General features: G+C 36.3%; 1 protein-coding gene across 1 annotated transcript; it reads left to right on the top strand.

The window, feature by feature from the left end:
- The first annotated feature begins 447 nt into the window (after positions 1–447).
- Positions 448–21,453, top strand: Hpf1 (histone PARylation factor 1). Its single transcript, XM_005325503.4, has 8 exons — positions 448–601; positions 5,148–5,307; positions 6,247–6,436; positions 7,637–7,735; positions 9,304–9,454; positions 14,775–14,862; positions 18,962–19,134; positions 21,226–21,453. Exons 1-8 carry the CDS (start codon positions 494–496, stop codon positions 21,355–21,357), a joined length of 1,101 nt encoding a protein of 366 aa, XP_005325560.2. The 5' UTR covers positions 448–493; the 3' UTR covers positions 21,358–21,453.
- The last annotated feature ends 1,367 nt before the right edge of the window (positions 21,454–22,820 follow it).

Here is a 22,820-nt window from a genome sequence, read left to right as displayed (position 1 = left end):
GTTCGTGTCTTCACACATGTACTTAGGGTAATGATGTCCATCTTATTCCACCTTCTTTTCTACTCCATGCCTTTTCTACCCCTTCCTTTCCCCTCCCACCCCTAACATTTATTTTCTTATTTTTACTTTGAGACAGGGCTTGTCAAATTGCCAAGGCTGGCCTTGAACTTGCAATCCTCCCAAGTGGCTGGGGTTACAGGCCTGGGCCACCGCACCCGGGTTCAAGTCCACCTCAAGGAGACCAAAACTAGGTAGCTGTGGAGAATCCTGGAGCATCCCTGGAAGGCAATTCCGAGGGCACAGTGAACCCTGGCAGAGATCAAGCACCAATTGCCACCGCAGGGAAGGGGGCGGTGGGCGCGGGAGTGGGCGGGGCCGCGGCCCGCTGTGACTCTCAGGGGGCGGGGAATGGGCGGAGCCTTTGCTCTAAATTGGCGCTCCCGGGCCAGCGTGGGGATTCGGATTGGTGACTTTTGAACCCGGAAGCAGTCGAATGCCTTCGGTAGCAGCCGGAACTCGAGACCGCGGCCGCGGGCGCGGCAGAGGCAGAATGGTCGGCGGCGGCGGCGGCAAGCGCAGGCCCGCCAGGGAGGGGCAGCAGGTACTACCTGAAAGGCTAAGCGGGCTCTGCGGGGAGCTTTAGGCGTAGTCGGGACACCTGGGGGCAGCACATTGCATTCATCGGGTAACCATTGAGCGCCAGCTGTGTGCCCGGGAACAGCGGTTTGTCCAGGGCCGATGTTTCCCGCCCTGCGGGGGATTGGACTGGGAAGTAGCCTTTACGTCTGCTGCCCGACTTTTCTCGGCTCAGTTCCTCGGGAAGCAGATTGAACCACCCAGCTGCGCTGCTCATTCATTCACGCAGCCACATTGATTGGAAACCGACGCCGTCCCCATACCTTGTGCAGGACGCCGCGGGTTCAGGAGGAGCCCGGCGACCCCTGCCCCATGTAGAGCCCCCCAGCCTGGGAAGACCGGGCACAAGTGAATAAACATTTTACGGTAACCTTTTTTGTTTGAGATGATAATGCTGGAGAGTAGAAAGTGCTCTGGAAACACTGGAGGAGGATTTAACGAGTTCCAGGGGATTGCTCAAGAAGACTTAAGACAACTGGTGTTTGAAAAAGGTTCTTCAAGGCAGAGAAGAAAAGCAAAGAGTTCCTTTGACGTAAAGGTGTAGGGGATTGGGGGGCCCAAAGGAGCATTCTACCTGGCAGGATCCTGGGAGATGGGGAAGTAAGGAGGACTGATCATAAAGGCACTATTGAGGTCGGACAGAAAGTGTACGCATTCTCTTACACTTTTACACAGTTCAGGGAGTCGCATAAGCACTGCATTGGTAATAAGGGAATTGGGAAAGAAGTGTCATTGTGATATTGAAAGTTTTACAAAAATTTTTCTGGCTGTATTAAACTGGATAGGGTGTGGCATTGTTTGAAAGCTTAATTGTTGAGAGGGCTGTGGTTACAGGCATTCTTCTCGTTGAGGCATGCGTTCTAGGAACACCTGGGTGAGAGTGAAGTCTGAAGAGAACAGCTGTCTCAAATTTTTAGTCGTTAAGGACTTGGAGATGCTGAACTAGTGTGTGTTAAGGTAAAGCTGAAAAACCCTCTTTGAAACTGCAGTGAAAAGCTGGTTTGGTTTAATCAAAAAATAAAATGCCAGGGGCTGGGGTTGTAGGGTAGAGCGCTTGCTTACCATGGGCCAGGCCCTGGGTTCGATCTTCAGCACCACATAAAAATAAGAGTTATTGTGTCCAACTACTACTAAAAAATAAATATATTAAAAATGCATTTAAAAATAAATAAATAAAATACCAAAGGTGAAGATGATCCTGTAGAGACTATCAATAGCTAACAATAATAGCTAGTTAAGATTGTTCTTCTTGTTTTTAAATATAATTTATATCTCATAACAATCCTGTGATACAGGTACTTTATAGTCCTTTATTATAGATGAGAGAACAAGGCACTGAGAAGTAACTTACCCAGGGGGATAGCTGGAAACCAGTGGAGTCAAGTCAACCCAGACAAACTAACCATTATGCAAAATTGCCTTTCTGCAATGCACATTAAGGCTTTTCTAACATCTTAAGTTTGAGCCAAAGACAGTTACAAGAGATGACCAGTCAGGACTTCATATATTTCTGTGTGGTGTTTTTTTGTTGTTGTTTTGTTTTAAGAGAGAATTTTAAATATTTTTTAGTTGTTGGTGGACACAACATATTTTTTAATTTTTTTGGGGTGCTGAAAATCAAACCCAGGGCCCAGCGCATGCCAGGTGAGGGCGCTACTGCTTGGGCCACATCTCCAGCCCTCTACTATTTTTTATTTGTAGTTGGAGAAGCAATATGTTGAGGTAGTTAAGAATCTGTTCTGGAGCCAGGTTTAAACCTGGGGTTAAATCTCTGCTCTTCAACCTTCTAGTTAGGGATGTAGGGAAAGTTACATAACCTCAATGTCCTTGTCTGCAAAGTGGATGCTAGTATTAGCTCATAAGCTAGTAGTGAAGATTAAATGAGATAATCTGTAGAAAGTGCTTAGAATGGTGGTAAGACACAAGTACACAATAAATATTCCTTGTTTTTATAATTCTTATTATAAATGGTTCTTATTGTTGACTTATTTGATTGCTATTTCAATACTTTTGTTCAATTTAATATTTTAATGACCTTGGATTGATGCATTATAAGTCTGGCTGTAATAAACTTATTGGTCGATTTCTGATCCTCTTTTACCTTGTCTATTTAATACAACAACTGTAAACCCACTGCCCACCCCAAGAACTCAAACACAGACAGTAGCTCCACATCTACATGTGTTCCTCCCCTAGTCTTCCTGCCTAACTTCTTATAGTCCCTAATCAGTGTAGGTAGCATTCTGAACTTTGTTTCCCCTTGCCTTTGTTCTACAGTTTATCACCTGTGAACATATATATAAACAATTTTTTTTAAGTTTATGAACATCATAAAAAGGCTGTCATGCTGCATATAAAATTTTTGGTACTGGGTTTGAACCTAGGGACTTAAAAATGCTAAACAAATGCCATACCACTGAGCAATGACCCAGTCCTTTTTATTTTTTGAGACAGTGTCCCACTAAGTTGCCAAGCTGACCCTAAACTTGCAGTCCTCCTGCCTCAGTTTCCAGTAGCTAGGATTATAGACATGTACCACATACCAATGTCAAACTGCATATAATCTGGATGACTTTTTTTTTTTTTTAAAGAGAGTGAGGGGGGGGACAGAGAGAATTTTAACATTTATTCATTTTTTCTTAGTTCTCGGTGGACACAACATCTTTGTTGGTATGTGGTGCTGCTAAGGATCGAACCTGGGCCGCACGCATGCCAGGCAAGCGCGCCACCGCTTGAGCCACATCCCCAGCCCCTGGATGACTTTTTTCTTCATTAAATTCTATATTAAGATAGGTCTATATTGCCATTTAACTGTATTTCCTTTTCACTAAGTATAACATTCCATTGTTTGAAAAATATTAACCGCCCATTCTGTCAATAGGCATTTCATTTGTTCTGGTTTCTTGGTGGAGCAGTGCCATCCTGAGCATTGTATCGTTTAATTTATAAACATGTTATAGACTGATAACATAAAATAACATCAGTAAACTTGAGTCTATGGGAAAGTAAAAGAATATAAATATGTGAAACATCTAGGTCAGAATTCTCAATTGTAGCACTATTTACATTTGTGGCCAGATAAAATATTTGTTGAGGGGATCTATCCTGTGCATTGTAGAATTTGAGCATCATCTATGGCCTGTTATCTCATTAGATGCCACTAGAACCCTGCCCCCTATTTTATGGCAACCAAAACTTTGCTAGAAGTTGTTAAATGTCCTTTGGGAGGGTGTGGGGTCAGGGGGAGGATGGTTCCTATTTGGAAACCACTAATTAGGTAGAAAAAAAGAATAAAATGGGAAGAACTTAATTCAAAAAGAAAGGGTTTAGGTTCCTGTAAAGAAAAACAGTTGCTACTTAGAAAACTAGAGAGATCTTTCAACTAATTATACTGTCTGCAGAAACTTACCAGATATCCATCTGTCTTTGTAAAATCTAGCCTATTCACATTTCAGAGGCACTAGAGAGAGGTTTCATAACCTACTTCTGACATTAAAAGGCCTTTTCTGAAATAATTGGATTTGGGGCCCAGAGTTTAGCACTATTCTTCTAATTTTGTTAGAGACTATTGATGCTTAACCTTGTTTCTAACCTCTTTATTTGGAATGTCAGAAAGGAGAAAATCATTCTAAAATGGAAGGCTCTGTAATGCTTGTAGTAAATAACCCTAAAGAAACTCTGGTTGCACTTTGCTAAAGAAACAGCTTTTTAACTGATTAACTTCCTACATTCAGTTATTTACAGTTATCTATGATAATTTGCTTTTGATATTTTTTTTTTCTGGTACCAGAGAATGAAACCAGCTCTTTTTTATTTTTTGAGATAGGGTCATGCAAAGTTGCCTAGGGCATCACTAAGTTGTTGAGGCTAGTCTTGAACTTGCAGTCCTCCTGGCTTAGCTCCTGAGTCACTGGGATTACGGGCATGTGCCATCATGCCCAGCAGTGATCAGTGGTTTTTTAAACAAAATGCATGATCATATCTTGATAACCAAATAAAGGCAAAACCTGCCTTGCCTTTATTTCCTTTTTTTCTGCTTTTTATTTATTTATTTTTTACTTTTTTGTTTTCTGTTTTCATTATCTTAGCAAGTCTTTAAGTACATTTCTCTATGTGGATTCCTCTTGACCACCATATAAATGTTTCATTTTTCTTGGTCCAAAAGAATTCCCAGGCCTTTACTCAGAATTAACACTTAAGAGTGTTTAGCTATGAGTAGAGGTACACACCTGTGAGGTTAAGGCAGGAGGATCATAAGTTTAAGGCTAGCCGGAGCAACTTTGCAAGATTCTGTGTCAAGTAAACCAAAAAAAAAAAAAAAAAAAAAGGAGCTGGGGATGTAGCTCAGTTATGTAGAGCATCCCTAGGTTCAATCCCAGTACAAAAAAAAAAAGGTGTTTAAAAGCACAAATACACACAGAGATGGGTGAATAAGAATAAGCAATGGTGTTATGCAAGGAAAATTGCTGAAATTGCTTTTGGAGAACAAAGTTGTATATGCCAATTTTCAGTGTGAAAAGGCAGTTGATGTGAAGAAGAGTAAATCCTGTGAAGCTGATGTCTCCAGTGACCTTCGCAAAGAAGTAGAAAATCATTATAAGCTTTCCCTACCTGAAGATTTCTATCACTTCTGGAAGTTTTGTGAAGAACTTGATCCTGAAAAGCCAGCTGGTGAGTTGCTCCAGAAATATTCTGCTTCTCCAAATGAAAAAGATAATAGGAACTTGGACCAAGGATACAAGTAGTTCATAGGAAAAAAAAAAAAAGAACATCTTCAATGTTTCCAGGCTTTTAGTCACTTTGTTACCTCTTTTGCATCCCTGTGTCCTTGTGTAACTGGATCCTGCCTGGAGGAGTGTTTACCTCCTCTTAGAGAAGTAGCAAGGGCCCATCTGAGTTAAAAGTTGCATCTTTGCATAGATTTCATGACTGTGGTTCTATTTAACACTGTACCTCAGTGGTCTGTGAATGGAGAAAGAATGGAATCATGGAAGATTAGGATTGGCCAAATAGACTATCAGAGAGTCAAGGGAATCTGAAGTGATAATTAACTGAAATAAAGAGGAAAAAAATGTATTGTCATTTTAAAAAAAATTAGTTGTATGTGGACATAATACCTTTATTTTATTTATTCATTTTGTGTGGTGCTGAGTATCGAACCCAGGGCCTCAGACACATGAGGCAAGCATTCCACTACTGAACTGCAGCCCCAGCCTCTGTTTTATCATTCTTAATCCACACTTTTTTGCTATCTGTTGTCTGTCCCTTAATTGATATATTTAAGGTTGACAGCAGTGTAGTAAGGAGTAAGGTGAGTGTTTCTGGCTCTATTTTGCCTATAGCAGTTCAGAAGTCTTACTTTGGTTGAAATAAGAATGCTTGAAGTATCAATCTGATAGTTAGTGAATTTAAGAGGAAATCTTAAAATCCTACATGTTAACACTTGATTTCTTTTCCATGGGAATTTTTACAAGTAACATCTTCACATATGAAGTTTTTTGTTTGTATTTTATTTTTAGAAGCTCTTTAAAGTAGTAATTACTTAGAAGTAGTTTGTTAATAAAAGGGCAGTATTTCCTGTTTGCCTAAATAAATTTATTTTCTCTGTAGATTCACTTTCCACAAGTCTTGGACTTCGATTAGTGGGTCCATATGATATTCTGGCTGGAAAACATAAAATGAAGAAAAAATCATTAGGTTTGAACTTTAATCTTCACTGGAGGTTTTACTATGATCCTCCTGAGTTCCAGACCATTATTATTGGCGATAATAAAACTCAGTACCACATGGGGTATTTCAGGTAAAGGATCTTTTCTTTTTCTCCTCTAAAATGTGGCTACTAATGTTCTTCTATGCCTCTCATATAATTTGTTATTTTATTTAATGAAAATATTGCTTAATCTTGGGCTGAGGGTATAGTTCAGTGAGTGTAAATAGACATTCACTCACATTACCAATGTGAAAGACCTATTTTCCCCTTGTTGGTGATGACATGAACCATCTGTTATTCTTGATGTTTTAACCTACTATAGGATAGTGCCTCTTTAGGCTGAAACTCACTGATTTTTTTCCTTTGTAGGTATAAACCTGTTTTCCCTTGGGGGTTCAGAAACGTTCCTTTAGCTAAAGATAGATATTTTAGAACAGCTGTTTTGATTTAGGTAAGCCAGGTGCTTCCAAGGGACACAGTAGCAGTTGGTAGTTTAGAGTGGGCTCTAGAGTTGAATAGACTGGTCCTTCTATGTGAGTCATTAGTGACTATGGTTTTTCTGTGACTCGGTTTCCTCCCTGAGGAAATAATGGCAATAATAATTGTATGTACTTGATAGGAATATTAGGATTAAATGAATATATGCAAATGCTTAGAATGTTAAGAAATAAAATTAGTTTGAGGTGGAAAATACCTTGTTCACCTGAACCAGTAGAGATTCTTTGGAGATTAAGTATAATATGATAGAGGAAAAGATAAAATGAACCCAGGAAGAAGTATTGTACAGAAGAATGCTCATGGGGCTAGAAATTGGGTTGTTTAGATTCTGTTTCTGACTTTGACATTAATTTGCTAGGCCCTAGTACAAGTAACCTAACCTCTCTGTGTTGGTTTCCTCAATTTTAAAATAAAACAATTTGATTACATACTTGAATAAGATCATGTCATTTCTATTGTCTTATAATCTTCTATCCTGCTTTTAGTTTTCCACCATTTTTAACAGCTTTTAAAATCAATGATTATGTATATTTTGTGTATAATTTTTCCTATTTCTTTTGACAGGCCTTATTCCCCCTTTCTTTGTGTTTGGGTATAAAAGTAGGTACTAAAAATCTTAATTTTAGATTCTGTTGTATAAATAAGGTTCATCATAGATATTCCTAAGAAACTTAGAGTTAAAACCTAGCAAATTTGATTCAGTTTTACAGGCATAAATTGTTACTTTTAAATTCTAGTTGACTGATAATATACATTATGGGCAGCTAAATTTTTGATCTTTTGTTAAAACAGGGATTCTCCTGATGAACTGCCTGTATATGTTGGTATAAATGAAGCAAAGAAAAATTGTACAATTGTTCAAAATGGAGATAATGTGTTTGCTGCAGTCAAGTAAGAAAATGTTCTATTTCAATTCTTCTATTTACAATTAAATATCTGTTAGCACATTTACAGTCTATTGCAAAGGGGAATTATGGTAATCCAAAAGTTGTAGATTTCTAGAGAGCATTTTCATGACTTTTGTAGATAATCTTGGATTATCTCGACAAAACATGTGTGTGTCATATATCTAGTTATTTTATTTAATGAAAATATTGCTTAATCTTTGGCTAAGGGTATAGCTCAGTGTTAGAACATTTGCCTAACATGATTAAGATCCTGGGTTCAATCCCCAGCACCACACTGACAAAAAAAAAAAAAAAATATCAACCATATATATATAAAATGAATATAAAGAAGCAGACTGTTGGAAAGTACATTTGAAGCTGAGACAATGTTTCACTAATAAGTATAAAGATACTTATAATAATGTGATAAAGAGCCTTGATGGCTGCATAAGAACTTACTAGAAAGATTAGAAAGGAAAGTGTTTTAGGTAAGGGAGCAGTAATTCCATATGAATGTGGGAAATATGTGGCCCAGAGAAACTTGAAGGCTCTATATGCCATGCCAGAGAGCTTGAGAAGGACTGAAGATTGACTAACTTATAGTTAACATATTCTCTAGGTATACAGCTGATGATTATTGAAGGTAAAGTTTAGTATAACTATGTGTGTTGCAATCAGGAGGCACTGGTTTGGGTGTTTTGGGTTTCTATGGCACTTTAATCAACACCATTAATAGCTCTCCAATCTGGGGTAAGTTGATTATCCTTTATGTTTCAGTTTCCCGATATGTAAAAAGGAGTGAAGAATAGCACCCACTATAAATTTTCTAAGACTTTTGTAATTCTCAACTCATGGCAGTGTTACAGTGGACATTATAAACTCTTAAAAGTAGGTAGCAAATAGAAGTGTTTCTTCCTGGGGCCTGGCACTGGCTACAAAGGAAGGGGATCAACATGTGTGTTCAGCTGCCACTCCAGCTCTTCCTTTTACTCTTGATCTTCTATACTGCTGATAAAAATCTTAACCTGCTTATGATAAATATAAAATTACTTTGGGCATTAACAGTCTTTTAAAAAACTGCTTTGGACTATGCTTTTGTATAAACTTTCCTTCTATATTTTCTAAATTTGTCTTAACAGATTTGAAGTGAACATTTTAAAAAATCTGTTTACCCTAAGTATTATAACAGTGTCCTGGCTCTTTAAAAATAAAAAATCCTTTTTGGTATTTACGTACTACTTTGACTTCTTATACCAGATTTCTCCAAAGCAGCATGCTGTGTCTTAATATTCAAGCAATGCTTAAGACTTGACTTAATCTCAGCTTTTTAAATAGCTCTTCCCTATAATTAAGAAATACTACAAACTTGAATCATATTTGCTATTTCTGTGACTGGTAACTTTTTATTAATATTACTTTTCCCTTGTTTGAGGAAAACTATTAGGAATTTTGAGAGAACCATTGGTAATGATTCTGAAGACTTTCTTGCATGGAATTTGGTGTTTTTATCTTAGCTTCTTTGTACTTAGTACAGTGATCAGCAATATAATTGGGCTTTTACTTCTTTTCCAGATTATTTGTGATGAAAAAACTTAAAGAAGTAACAGATAAAAAGAAAGCTAGTCTGTTGAAAAACGTAGATGAAAAACTCACAGAAGCAGCCAGAAAACTGGGGTACTCACTTGAACAGAGAACCCTGAAGATGAAACAGAGAGATAAGAAAGTATGATTTCAATCTGTTGATCTAACTGCTATGTTGTTTAGCAGATATTTCCCTACCTGCACTTTCTCTTCTCTAGCCCTATCCTAAAAATGTTGGACGCCATTTTTCAGGGACTCCCTGGGTGGCCTCCAGATACCTCCAGGAGGATAGTAGTGGGGCAGCAGTCACATGACTCCTGTAGGTTGCTACACAGGCTAAGTACTTTACTACTCTTTTAATCTTGTTATATCAGTTGATCCTTTCTTAAAGTTAAGTGAAAGCAGCTTTGTATGTATTAATACTTATTTAAATTTCTTTTTCTAATGGCTAAGATGTGTTGCTTAGTGCCAGGTTTTGTTTTATTTTTGGAAGGAGCTAGTTTTGCAAAGATAGGCTTTAGAGTGACTTGGGTAAGGACCTTGAAGATAGTTCTGTTTTGAAAGACAGTGTGTAGAGGGGGGTTTGTTCATTCTCTCCAATTAACATGTATTAAACATGTATTATTAAAGTCCTTTCTCTTTCCCATCAACATTTCTTTTTGCATCACCTAATGCCTGCAGTGTTGAGTAAAGTATTTGTAAAGAAGCAAGCACTTTTGAGTTGTGGATCATTTTGGTTTTTTAATCATAAATTTCAGGGTAAGTTTACAGATAAGCTAACAGAATTTTGCTTTGCTGTAAAAAGATTCTGTAGGAGTTTCTTCTTGCAACCTCTGAGGAGGAAAGATATTTGTCACTGGAATGAGGGCTTCTCATTCTCTTTCAGCTTCTCATTGTTGTCTATTGGAGCTTGTTCACTTGAATGTTCTATTCTAAGCCAAATGAAATACTTGTTATTGGTAAATAAACTAGTACTGGTGACAAGTGTATACTTAGTTATTGGAAATCTACTTCACTTTCCTCTTTAAACTTGATTCATTTGCAGGGTTAGTGATATTCTAAGTTGTAGACAATAAATTGCAGTAGCAATTCTATCTTTGGTCCTAAAGACCAAAAATAGTTTGTAAAAATTTGCATTTTAATGAAACTCATTACAATGTGGTATTTTTAATTACTTTTGCTCTTCTACCTTTCTGGTTATTGTAGGAAGTATCTTTCATTCCTGTTTTTATTTATTTACTTATTTTTTGTACTGAGGATTGAACCAGTGGTGCTCTACCACTGAGCTACATCCTAGTCCTTTTTATTTTTATTCTGAGACAGTCTCAGTAAGCTGGCCTTGAACTTTCGATCCACCTGCCTCAGCTTCCCAAATAGTTGGGATTATAGGCATGTATCACATTGCCCTGCTTCTTCCACCTTATAAGGAGGGTAGCAACTCTGGCCTTATTATTTTGTGTTCCTATTTTGTCTGAACTGAAGACAGTATGGATTAAATAGTTGTTAGAAAATTCTTTTTTCCATATTTTTATTGGTGCATTTTAATTGCACATAAAGGTAGGATTCATTGTTATATATTTGTACATGCACACAATATAATATGATTTGGCTGTATCACTTCCCAGTTTTTCCCCCATGCCCTTCCTTTCTTCGTCCCCCATCCTCTACACCACTGATCTCCCTTAGATTTTCATGAGATGCCCTCCACCCAGCTTTCTTTGCCTTTTTCCTCTCTAGCTTTTGAATATGAGAGAAAACATAAAACCCTTGATTTTCTGAGTTTGGCTTATTTTGCTTAAATTAATGTACTCAAGTTCATGCATTTTCTTGTGCATTTTTCCGTCATTTTGTTCTACATAAAACTCTGTTGTGTTTAAATGCCACATTTTTTTTATCCATTCATCCACTGATGGTCATTTGCATAGTTTGGCTATTGTGAATTGTGCTGCTGTAAATATGGGTATGCATGCTAACTTTGTTTAGGATAAATAGTGAGGAGTGGTATATATTAGATTACTTAGAGCCTTGTTTTATTTTTCTGCCATCAACTATAATTTTTTTTCATAGCAGGTTTTCTTAATTCTTCCCTGTAACTATAAGACATGATTGGGATCTAAATTTTATGTTTGTACTGCCCCCCTCACCCATGAGATTTCTTTTTAGTATTTTTTTTATACAAACATGGATAGTAAAAATATAAATACAAAAAAAAAGAACTTACAATAAAACCATGATTTTATCTTCCCCTGTTGGTAAATGTATCCCTTTTTTTAATATTTATTTTTTAGTTGTAGTTGGACACAATACTTTTATTTTTATGTGGGTGCTGAGGATCGAACTCAGGGCCTTGCACTTACTAGGCAAGCACTCTACTACTGAGCCACAACCCCAGCCCTTCTTTCTTAAATTATATGTACATTTGTTTTTTAATTATGAGTTTTTTTATTCATATTTTTCAATTCCTGAAAAATTCAGTTCTACTCATATATGTTAATGACTTTGTCCTTAAGTATTAGAGTAATAAGAGAACCATTTTAGTATAATAGAGCACTGTATAAATCTTTTATACTGACAGTACCTTATGGTATTTTGGAATGCAAAGTCTTGATATGAGTTACCTCATTTGACCTCTACAACATAGAGGCTTATGCTTTGTCCAAAATACTGAGTGATAGGTATAGACCTAAGTTTACACTTTCTATGTTTGGTATTATTTCCATTCTATCTTCTTAATGATTAACTGTATGCCACTTTGCCTTTTTTATGCCTAGATTCCTTCATTTAAAAAAGTGAACATTTGTTAAATAATGCTGTAAAATGAAGGCATCTCATTTCATCCACTCCTGATCTTTTGCCTAGGGATATCACCTGCCCTATACAGGGTATCTGTACAAGATTATTTCTCATAATGTTAGGATTCTGATATTTGCCAATAGTTGATACCTCTTTAGGGACAATTAGTTAATCATTTGTGAAAGTATGTATACACAATAGTTTTACTTGTATGTCATTTAGTCTGAGTGGAAAAGACAAGTCAGTGAGCACCACCATTATCTTTTTCTTTCATTGTCACTCTTCTGTGACCTGCTTTTTACACTTACAAATATGAATATCACTCCTATTGCTAACTGTAAGATCTGCCTCATAATTTTGAGTGGCTGCAGAGTATGGTGTTTAGGTTGCTTAAAATTTTTCATGATTACAAACCCACAGTAGCTATCCTTTTATATCTTTCTTTGCATATTTACCTGTTTATTTCCTTAGAACTGCCTGCATATAGTAATGCCAAGTCCAAACTAGTAGTTTAAGGTAGTTGTGTGTCTGTTTTTTCTTGGTTTGTTTCAAGTTTTATGGGTTTTTTTTTCCATTGGTTTAGTTTTTTTTCCATGCTGATAGTTATCATACTTCATTGTTTTAATTAGCATTTTTTAAATTATAAAAGATGGTACTTTTCACTTCTGTCAAGCAATTGTCTTTATTTTGTGACTCTGCCTAACTTGGGCCATTTTTCTATCAAGGTTAGAATTATTCTTATTCTTGTGTTTTGAGTGTTAGTCTTTTTCTTTAAAGGCTTTATAGTTTTAGAGACAGTAATTTTATTTATTTTTTCTTGGTATTGGGGATTGAACCACATCCTTTTTATATTTTGTTTTGAGACAAGGTCTCAACTAAGTTGCTTAGAACCTTGCTAAGTTGCTGAGGCTGGCTGAAGCTGGCTTTGAACTCGGGATCCTCCTGCCTCTGGCCTCCTGAGTCACTGGGATTACAGGCATGCATCACTGTGCCCAACTATTAATTTTACCATTATATGTTTTGCAGTTATTTTCCATCAGTTAATTTGTCTAAATTGTTTTCTTGATTTTTTTTTCCTACTTGATTTGTTTAAATATTGTTAGCTCTTTTCCTTTTCCAACACAGAATTAGAAAAAAAAAATTTGCCTTCCAGTAGTTTACTTATAGGTTTTTATATTAATCCTAAAATCCATCTGTATTTTTGGGGGGTATAAAGATACAAGGCTATAACTTTGTTTTATCCCAAACAGTGAGTAGTTGTCTGTAAAGTTCCTTTGCAAAATCTATCCTTTTTGTGGCTTAATAAAAGATAATGAGGATATTGTGTTTTAGGATTTGTGTGTGTGTGTGTGTGTGTGTGTGTGTGGTGGGGGGGGCGGGCTACTGGGGATTGAACTCGGTGGTGCTTTATCACTGAGCTACATCCCATGATCCTTGGTTTATTGTTTTTGATTGTTGATTTTTTTTTGTTTATTTTGAGACAAGATCTTACTAAGTTGTGCAGGCTGGCCTGGGACTTGGAATCCTCTTGCCTCAGATTCCTGAGTGGCTGGATTATAGGCTGTGCCCAGCAATAAAAGATAAAGAAGCAAGAATGGACATATGTCTCTATACATTATTATTTAATTCACATAAGTGAGAAAATTTTAAAATGAGTTTGTTAGCTGGTATTATGGTATACATTTGTAATCCCAGCTACCAGGAAACTGAGGCAGGATAATGGCAAGTTCAAGGCTAGCCTGGACAACTCACCAAGACTGTCTCAAAATAAAATAAAGCAGAAAGGAATGGGGAATATAGGCTCATGGTAGAGTGCTTCCTAGCATGCACAAGGCCCTGAGTTTGATCCCCAATACTGCCCCCCACCCAAAAAAAAGTTTACTTTGGAAATGTGCCCTTCTTCTGTCTTGGTAGCTCTCACTGGACTGCACAAAGAAGTAGACTATTGAAGCCGATGTTTTATTAAAATAATAACCTAAAAATAACTCCACTGGTGTGAATAAGAGGAAGGATGTTGATTGGAAGAATTATGATGGAGGTAGTCCTAGTCGGGCCTTTTTTATCTATGATAATTACCACTTAATACAAGCAAAGATTATATGATTTGCCTGCAAAGGGCACCACGTAATTAAAAACTGCCCTACTTTGGGGAAGTTTGTCAACAGGCTTGAATTTTCCAGGTAGAAATAGGGAGTGATTTTGGCAGGATAAATGAGAGAAATGCTGTCCTCTACTTCTCACTAAAAGAACCCTGTTCCTTCTGTCTTCTTTTTAAACCCTGGTTTTTATGCTTTGTACCTGGAAGATACATTGACCTCAGGGAAAAACCCATGTTCTGACCTGCCTCCTGTAATAGGAAGTACTTCCTAATGGATCAAATACAGACTTGAAATGACTAGCACAATTAATAAAAGCCATTTATGTCATTCTTTTATAATTACTTACAATTATAAAAACAAGTATTTGACTTCTAGCTAATTTTAAAGGAGAGAGTATCGAATTTTCACCAGAGTCCAAATTTTCTGAAATAAAGTATCATGGAATGTTATGTTTAAACAGATATATTCAGAGTTTGTGTGCTTATTTTAGGTTTTTCTCTTATTCCTTTTTGTTTGATTTGGTCTGTTTGCCGTGATTTAATTTCATGTTTATCTCTTTCTTTAATTTAGGTCGTGACAAAGACCTTTCACAGTGCAGGTTTGGTTGTTCCAGTAGATAAAAATGATGTTGGGTACAGAGAGCTCCCTGAAACAGATGGTAATATATTTTATACGTAAACGTGTGCAAATATGTTAATATATATGGAAGAAGGTTTTCCTTATATTTAGAAATAGGTAGCAATAAAGAGCAAACTTAGGTTTTAGTCATGCCTGAATTAAAACTGGGTTCATAGCAAATTATGTAGCCTCACTAAACCTTGTCTTTTTTATATGCAAAGTGAGATTAATGGCACTCAGTTTATAGAAGTATTTGAGAAGTAAAAGATTATATAAAGTGTTAGCATACAGTGCTTGCCTCATAGTGCTGAGTATGCTAATTATGTTTAAGAATTTAAAAAATTTTAACCTGTCACGTAAATTACTTTCTCTGAGCTCTTTCATAACCTTTGACATTAAGTCAACTTACAAAATAGTGATTTTTGAAATAGTATTTTTATAGTTCTTTGTAAACATTATAATCTTCATGTAAAACTATTTCGTTTTTATAAACCCAAGATCCTGAAATACTCATATATATATATATAGAAAGACACTTTGAAAATGAATTACTACACAAGATCTAATTATTGCTGTTGGAAAAAAAGAATTGAAATCACTTCTTGGCTCTTTTCTCTTCCCCTCTACTCACTTCTTATTGTGAGCATCCCTTTTGGTATTCTTTTATTTATCATCCTGTTGAAGAGAACATACAACTTAATAGAAAGTAAAAATTAGCACCTCCTCAAGGTGGAAACAAGTATTCTTGCCCAGCACACACATTTGACCATTCATTTTTCAGAACAGAACTAATTAATATTGGTCATTCCAGTTTCTAGTATTGGTCCTGGGAGTTTGCATTTTAACCAGTTCTCTCGAGGACCTGTTCCCAGACTTTGAGATTGAGATGTCTTATAAGACAACTATTCATTTATAACTATTTTTTTTCCTGTATTCCTACCACATTAGAGGAATTCATGGGGAAATAAAGGTGGCTAAGCTGTCCAATAGCATGGCCACTAGCCACCTGTGGCCACCAGCACGTCAAATGTGGCTGGTATGACTGAGAGAAGAATTTGTAATTTAATTTTAATGTAAATTTATAAGTTGAATCAGCATTATTAGTTTTTATATTGAATGTATGTTGAAATACTATTTTAGAAATACTAGGTTAAATATCTTAATTTCACATCTTTCTTTAATGTGGATACTAGAAAAACATCAGTTGTATAATTAGTCCGTTTTATATTTTAATTAGACAAGCTGATTTGTCCCATATCTCTTAATTGATCTCTGTTGGGGAAGGAGTATAGTACTTAGTTCCTGTTGTACAGTCTTTCTCTTGTACCCTAAGTGACCATCTCTTCTGCCTTCCTGCTTACTAGTCCACCCACAGCTTTAAAAAGCATCATTACTATCTCATTTAGGCAAAGTTGAGAGTGTTTGTTATAGCGATAGCAGTCTGAAACTTTGGGGTAGTGGATTTTGAATCATGGCACCCTGGAATAAAGGCTGTTATCTTACCTTAGTTGTGGTCTTGAAGTTTTATGTTTAATATTAAGTCTACTATTATAGGTTTTAAGTTCTTTTATAGCTTATTTTTGAATGAAAAGTAGTAGAAAGATGTAAAATTAAGAATCTAATATCTTCTTGTCTTGCCAAGTGTTGCCTTCCAGGAGGTATAATCGATTGACAGTTTGATATGTGACAGAGATCAGCAAGTCAGTTAAACTTTTTGCTAGTTATTAACGATTCAAAATCCTCTTTGAAGCTTCCTACATTATTATTTTAATCTGAATTTTTTCAGCACTGGGGATTCAATTCAGGGGTACTCTACCACAGAACTACATTTTTAAAATTTTGATACACTGTCTCCCTAAATTGTCAAGGCGGACCTTGAACTTTTGATCCCCCTGCCTCAGTCTTGCAAGTCTCTGGGATTACTAGTGTGGACCACCACACCCAGTTTATGGCACAATCTCAAATGTCATGATTCACTATATAAAATGCTATATACATAATATTATGTGATCTTCACATAACTCATGATTTTATTCCCATTTTCAAAAGGGAAATAGGTTCACTCATACTTGGTCTTTCTGACTGTAGAGTTTATACAAAGTGAAAATAGTTGCTTAGACAGTTACCTGAATCTTAGACAAAACTACTGTGGCCTAGCTTAAGTATTCCAGTTGGTGTTAGTGACAGGCTACAATAGGAATTAAGTATTAGACCTCCAAAATTGTTAAATCAAGTGTTTTGAGTAGTAATATTTAAGCTTTCATTTTTTAGTCAAGTATTCACAGAGAATTACAATAGAGCTTCTGTTAAATGAATTTCTGTAGAATGTTTTATCCTTATGTTGATAGTAAGCTGTCCTCATCTCTGTTCTTCAGTAGTTTTCTAGCTCAATAATTCTTGTAAGTTGCTTACTCTTTTCTAGCCCATGTGATTTGCCAGGGACAAAACCTGAAAATATGATACCAGAAATTGATAAACCTTAAAGTGTTTCCTAAAACAAACAGATCTTTACTTCCATAGCAACCCTGATTGATGGCCTGGAGCACTGTGGTGAGATAGATTCTAAGGGTCCTGATCAGTTAGCTATATATTATGATTACAGGAAGGAACCACTTATTTTTTTATTCTTAAGAAAGGAGGGTTTTGAAGGAAGCTCATGCTTTTCCTTGAAATGATTGGCACCGATTTTTCCAAAGGAGGGGAAAAAAGATCATGAAACTTATTTAACTTTAAAAAGATTTGAAACCAATAAACATCACTATCATTTTTAGCTAGATAGTGAGGAATATAGGTGATAAAAGGTTAATTATCCAGTGTGATACTATCAAAGGTGGGAAAGGGAACAAAACATATTATGTCACCTCATAGAACAGCATGTATTCTGCATGGCCATCACAACTGAAGCAATCAAATAATATACACCAGGTTAAAAATCCTGGTATACCTTTACTGCTTTTGATAATCACCATATTTTTAACTAGTATTATCAGAATATTGTGACTCATACATATAACTTTAAATAAAGTGTCATTCTCAAGTGCATTTATTAATATTTGAACCATTTCTTGTATCACCTTGTCTACAAATGTTTTTTTTAGTAATCTGTTAAGACGTATAATTTGTCAAAAGTACTGCTGTTTGACAAAAGGAAGTCTAATTAGATATTTAGGATATTCAATCTCATTTATCAGATCCTGAGATCTGAGATCGATTGGCATTCAGAAAATTAAGAAAATGTTGAAAGCCAAATTAGAAATGTGAGGTCACTATTTTTCCTTATTAAAATTTTTCTTTTGTTACCTCAAATTACACTTTCACCATGGCTACACTTTTCCCATTTTGGTAAAGGCTTTAGATGTAATTCTGCAATTTTTTTGTCTTCTATATAGCTGTCACTTTGTTTTTATTCAAAAATATTTTTTTTAATAAGACAGGGCAGGGAAAAAAAGAGTAACTTTATTTGTATTTTCTGTTTTTAATCCAACTCCTAACACAGTGCATGGCCTGGTCTGGAGCTTGGTATGGTAATCTTTCTGTCTAGGGCTCCACAGCAAATATTTTGCATTTTGTGAGCTACAGTCTCTGCTTCATATTCCTGTTTTGTTTTTTTGTTTTATTTTCCAACTACTTAAAAAGGCAAATTTAAACTAACTGCCTAGTGTGAGGACAATTACAACTGAGATGAAGCTGGGCATATTGGTACATGCCTATAACCCCAGAGACCTGGGAGGCTGAGGTAGGAGGATCGCCCCTCAAAATAAATAAATAAAAGCTGGGGATGTAGCTCAGTGATATAGAATCCCTGAGTGCTGCCAAAAAATAAAAAAATAAAAAATAAAGATGAGCCAGTGTTGTTCAAAGCTTGTAGATTCCTAGACTACCCTCCTGAAAACTCATCTAAAGCTTATATAAAATCAGGATTAAAATTAACTCCATTGTGAAAGTCACACCTTGCCAAGACAAGAAGTCTTTTCTGCTAGTCCATTTTTATGCTTGAACCCCAAGTAGAAAAACTATAAAATTTCCATTCTAAACTGAAGCAAGGCAAATTACTAAAGTCGCATCATTTTTACAGATGAAAATGTTTATGATCTTTATAATTGTATAGATGATTTCTTTATATCATTGATTTATTTTAGCTGACCTTAAGAGAATTTGCAAGACAATTGTTGAAGCTGCAAGTGATGAGGAGAGACTGAAAGCATTCGCTCCCATTCAGGAAATGATGACTTTTGTGCAGTTTGCCAATGATGAGTGTGATTATGGCATGGGGCTAGAGCTGGGAATGGACCTCTTTTGCTATGGTTCACACGTGAGTAAAACTCCACCTCCCACCCAGTACCACACACTCCTCTGTGCACATTTATATCCCCAAGTTCCAGCAGAGATAGGGTATGGATTCAGCGTGTATTTCAAAGTGAACTTTTTGAAGTGATTTTTAAGCATACATTCTGAAAGTAATTTTTTGAAATCTATTTTGTATTCTGGTGAAGGCAAATAACCAGGATGATTTCTTTCAGGTTAACATTACCTATTAGACATATTTTAGGGGTACACCATTTAGTTTGGTGTGTTAGTGTGCATATGAGAGCATATATATACATATTCATTTCTGTTGTGGTGGGGTATCTGCTATCATACTTGAATTCTTGGGTGTTTTTTGTTTTGTTTTGTTTTGTTTTGTTTTGGTGGTACTGGGGATTGAACATAAGGGTACTCCACTACTGAGCTATATCCCTAGCCTTTGTATTTTGAGACAGGGTCTTCCTTAGTTTCCCAGATTGGCCTCAAAAATTGCAATCCTCATGCCTCAGCCTCCAGAGTTTCTGGGATTATAGGCATGCACCATGCTGCTACTGTGCTGAACAACAAATGATTTTAACATACTTTTTAGGTTAAGATATAGGGGGTATCATTAATTATTAGATATTTGCTAATTAAATAAAAAAAACTTCACAGCTAAATCGGTGCTTACTCAGTTATTTATCTCAAGGTTTTAAAAAGAATAAGGTGTAGAAGCTCTTACATTCTTCTAGGGCTAAACTGGATTTAAATCATATCTTCCTAGGATGTGTAATATTGGGCAATTTTTTTTCTAACATCTTTGTATCTAGTTATATATAATATGTGCATATACACTACACTTAGGCCATTTAGTTCTCATTTAACCTACTTTGTAACTAGTCAGAGGGGTAAAGCATCTTGCCCGTGTTCACATAAGCAGTCTGATTTCAAAATCGGCGTCTAAGTCCATAATTCCTGAACTGTAATGTAAAGTTTTTATGAAGCACCTGGAGATACTGTTAAAATGCAAACTGATTCAGTAAATCTGGGATGAGACTGAGACTACACATTTCTGATAGGTGATGGCAATGCTCCTGCTTTACAGACCACATTTGAAGAGTAAGACTAAACCAATGGCTAACTTTAGCATACATTAGAATCATCTGGAGGACTGTTCAGATTGGTGCTCTCCATCCTTCCCCAAGTTTGACTGAGCTCTTGGGTGGGTCTCAAGAATTTGCATTTTACAAGTTACCAGGTGAAGTTGATGTCACTGGTCAGAAAGGGTGTATCCTGGGCACCCTGATAAAATCATATAATACTGCCTTTTCCCGCCTACCTCATATATGGTGGTTTTCAGGAAAATTCATGAAAATGTTTAACTACCAGAATGATACAGGCATTGACCAGGATAGTACTTAATCTGCCAGAAAGGACATAGTCATAAATAAGTAGAGCAGCTGTAAGATGTGACTCAGCTAAATAGCACACTTGTAAGAGTAATATACAAGTAATGAAAAGGTTTAGCACAGTACTTCTTGTGAAGTGCTAAATGTTTACAACTTATCAACAAAAGAATTTAGCATTGCTAGTTTTTCTATTAGTATATATGTAAAAGCAGTACGATAAAATAATTCAGTAAACCTGACTATAACTCTTAACAGGGATGAAGTGGTTAATTGGTAGGGGTGGGAGAGAAGTTTGAGGATAAAGGGGAGAGTGATTTATAACCCTGTATTTGGCATACCTATTCTTATAGAAGCTACAAAAGAAAATAAAGCTTAATATCTATCTTGACTGGTGGGAATACCCTGAAGAGAATGAAAGAGGATTTAGGGCATAACTGGGGATGAAAAATTTTGATAAAGCTTCCCTAGTCACTTAGGTTTTAATTTTAACTTGTTTTTCTTCTGAATTTCCTTCAAGACGTGCTATTAGTCTTTTAGAGATACACAATTGCTTTGTGCGACAAAATACCACTTGCCTGCCCCCAAATTTACTGTTCACTGATTGAGCAGCTAGTTGTTCATTTTTGGAAGTAGGCTTTGTTAAACAGTGCTTTTTTTTTTTTTTGTATTGTCTGCTACTCTGCTTAATGTCATATTCTTTTATTTTTCAGTATTTTCATAAAGTAGCTGGCCAGCTTTTACCTCTTGCATATAATCTGTTGAAGAGGAATCTGTTTGCAGAAATTATTGAAGATCATCTGGCAAACAGAAGTAAAGAGAACGTAGACCAACTTGCAGGATGAATCCGTTTGCTTTGTTTGGTGTACAGTATTTTAAAACAGTATCAAACTTTGTTTTTAAGGAATACAGAAATAAATTGATGGAAAAAATTAACAAAATTTTTATAAGGCTCTTCTGACCTATTTTTTTTTTCCACATGCAAATAAATGGCAGCCAGACTGACTAATTGGTGACACCCTACTTCTATTTTGGAAGAAGTCATCTGAAGGTCACAGGAAGTCACTGTCTAATGTCTCTGGATGCCTAGACTCTCCTCCTCTTCCGGGAAATTCAGTTTCAATACAGGTTGACCATCCCTCATCCAAAACTCTGAAATGTGAAAGTTCTTGAATGCTAACATGATGCTGAAAAGGTTTTGTATTTTGGAACATTTTAGTTTTGGGTTAGGATGCTTGAATGAAAGTTTTCTGAGTGTAGTGGTGGTGCATGCCTGTAATCCCAGCTGCTTGGGAGGCTGAGGCAGGAGGATAGCAAGTTCAAAGCCAGCCTCAGCAATTTAGTGAGGCCCTAAGCAACTCAGCAAGACCCTGTCTCAAAATATAAAACAGGGATGGGGATGTGGCTGAGCACCTCTGGTTTCAATCCCCAGTACCAAAAAAAAAAAAAAAAAAAAGTTTTATGCAAACATTACAAAATCTGAGACTTTGAAACCTGAAACACTTCTGGTTTTAATTATTTTATAGACGAGATACTCAACCTGTATTTATTGCATGGGCAACTAAGAATTTGTTTCTTCTGGGCCTTGAGTTAATAACAGCTACAAGGATTGGGTTTTTGCGGGTCAGGAGGCTCACAAGTAAACTGACCAGGCAACTTGGGACATGGTAGCTGCTCTCTGGAGTATCTGGCCTCAGGCTTATTAAAACTACATTTTAACAAAATCTCTATGACTCCTGTTCTCCCAACCAGTGATCCAGGTATCTCACTGTGAGACTGCAAGTTCTCTGTTAAAATCCAGACACCCTAAGCACCTAGGGGTAAGAAACTGAGTCTCATATTTTTGATGGCCAGGTCTTTCCCTCAGAGTTGAAAGGCTCCTGGTTAGGGCAACACCTTAGTGGAACCTGAAGGCCAGGATTTCTTACTACAAAATTTCTGAACACCTGGGCCTGTTGGAGTAAAAAAGACCTCTCTTTCCCTTTCTCTGCTATTATTAGTTGCTTATAAAGGGCACTTCCCTACCTTTCTTCTCTGTTCACTCTGTCTAAGCTTTCATGAAACACTGATCCAACCTGGATTTAATAAAAAATCACTACCGGACTCAAGTTTACTTAATGTGAACTCTTAGGAGTTCAACAGTGGAGTTTCTACATGTATGTGGAATAATATAACCAAGGAAAAATGAAATTTATAAAATGATCTGGAAGATAATATATATTACTTGGCAATGACACAAGACCAAGTTCAAACATTTACCTACTGGCTTAAGTGGGATTCCGTCCAGATTACTATTATCATAATTGGT

Source organism: Ictidomys tridecemlineatus, chromosome 14, assembly GCF_052094955.1.
Source record: "Ictidomys tridecemlineatus isolate mIctTri1 chromosome 14, mIctTri1.hap1, whole genome shotgun sequence".
NCBI lineage: Eukaryota > Metazoa > Chordata > Mammalia > Rodentia > Sciuridae > Ictidomys > Ictidomys tridecemlineatus.
This window is presented reverse-complemented; position numbering and strand designations above follow the sequence as displayed.

Coding starts and splice junctions, on each gene's coding strand:
- Hpf1 (XM_005325503.4), top strand. CDS start 494: ATGCCTTCGGTAGCAGCCGGAACTCGAGACCGCGGCCGCGGGCGCGGC. Junction 602..5,147: donor CCGCCAGGGAGGGGCAGCAG/GTACTACCTGAA, acceptor GCCAATTTTCAG/TGTGAAAAGGCAGTTGATGT. Junction 14,863..18,961: donor AGAGCTCCCTGAAACAGATG/GTAATATATTTT, acceptor GATTTATTTTAG/CTGACCTTAAGAGAATTTGC.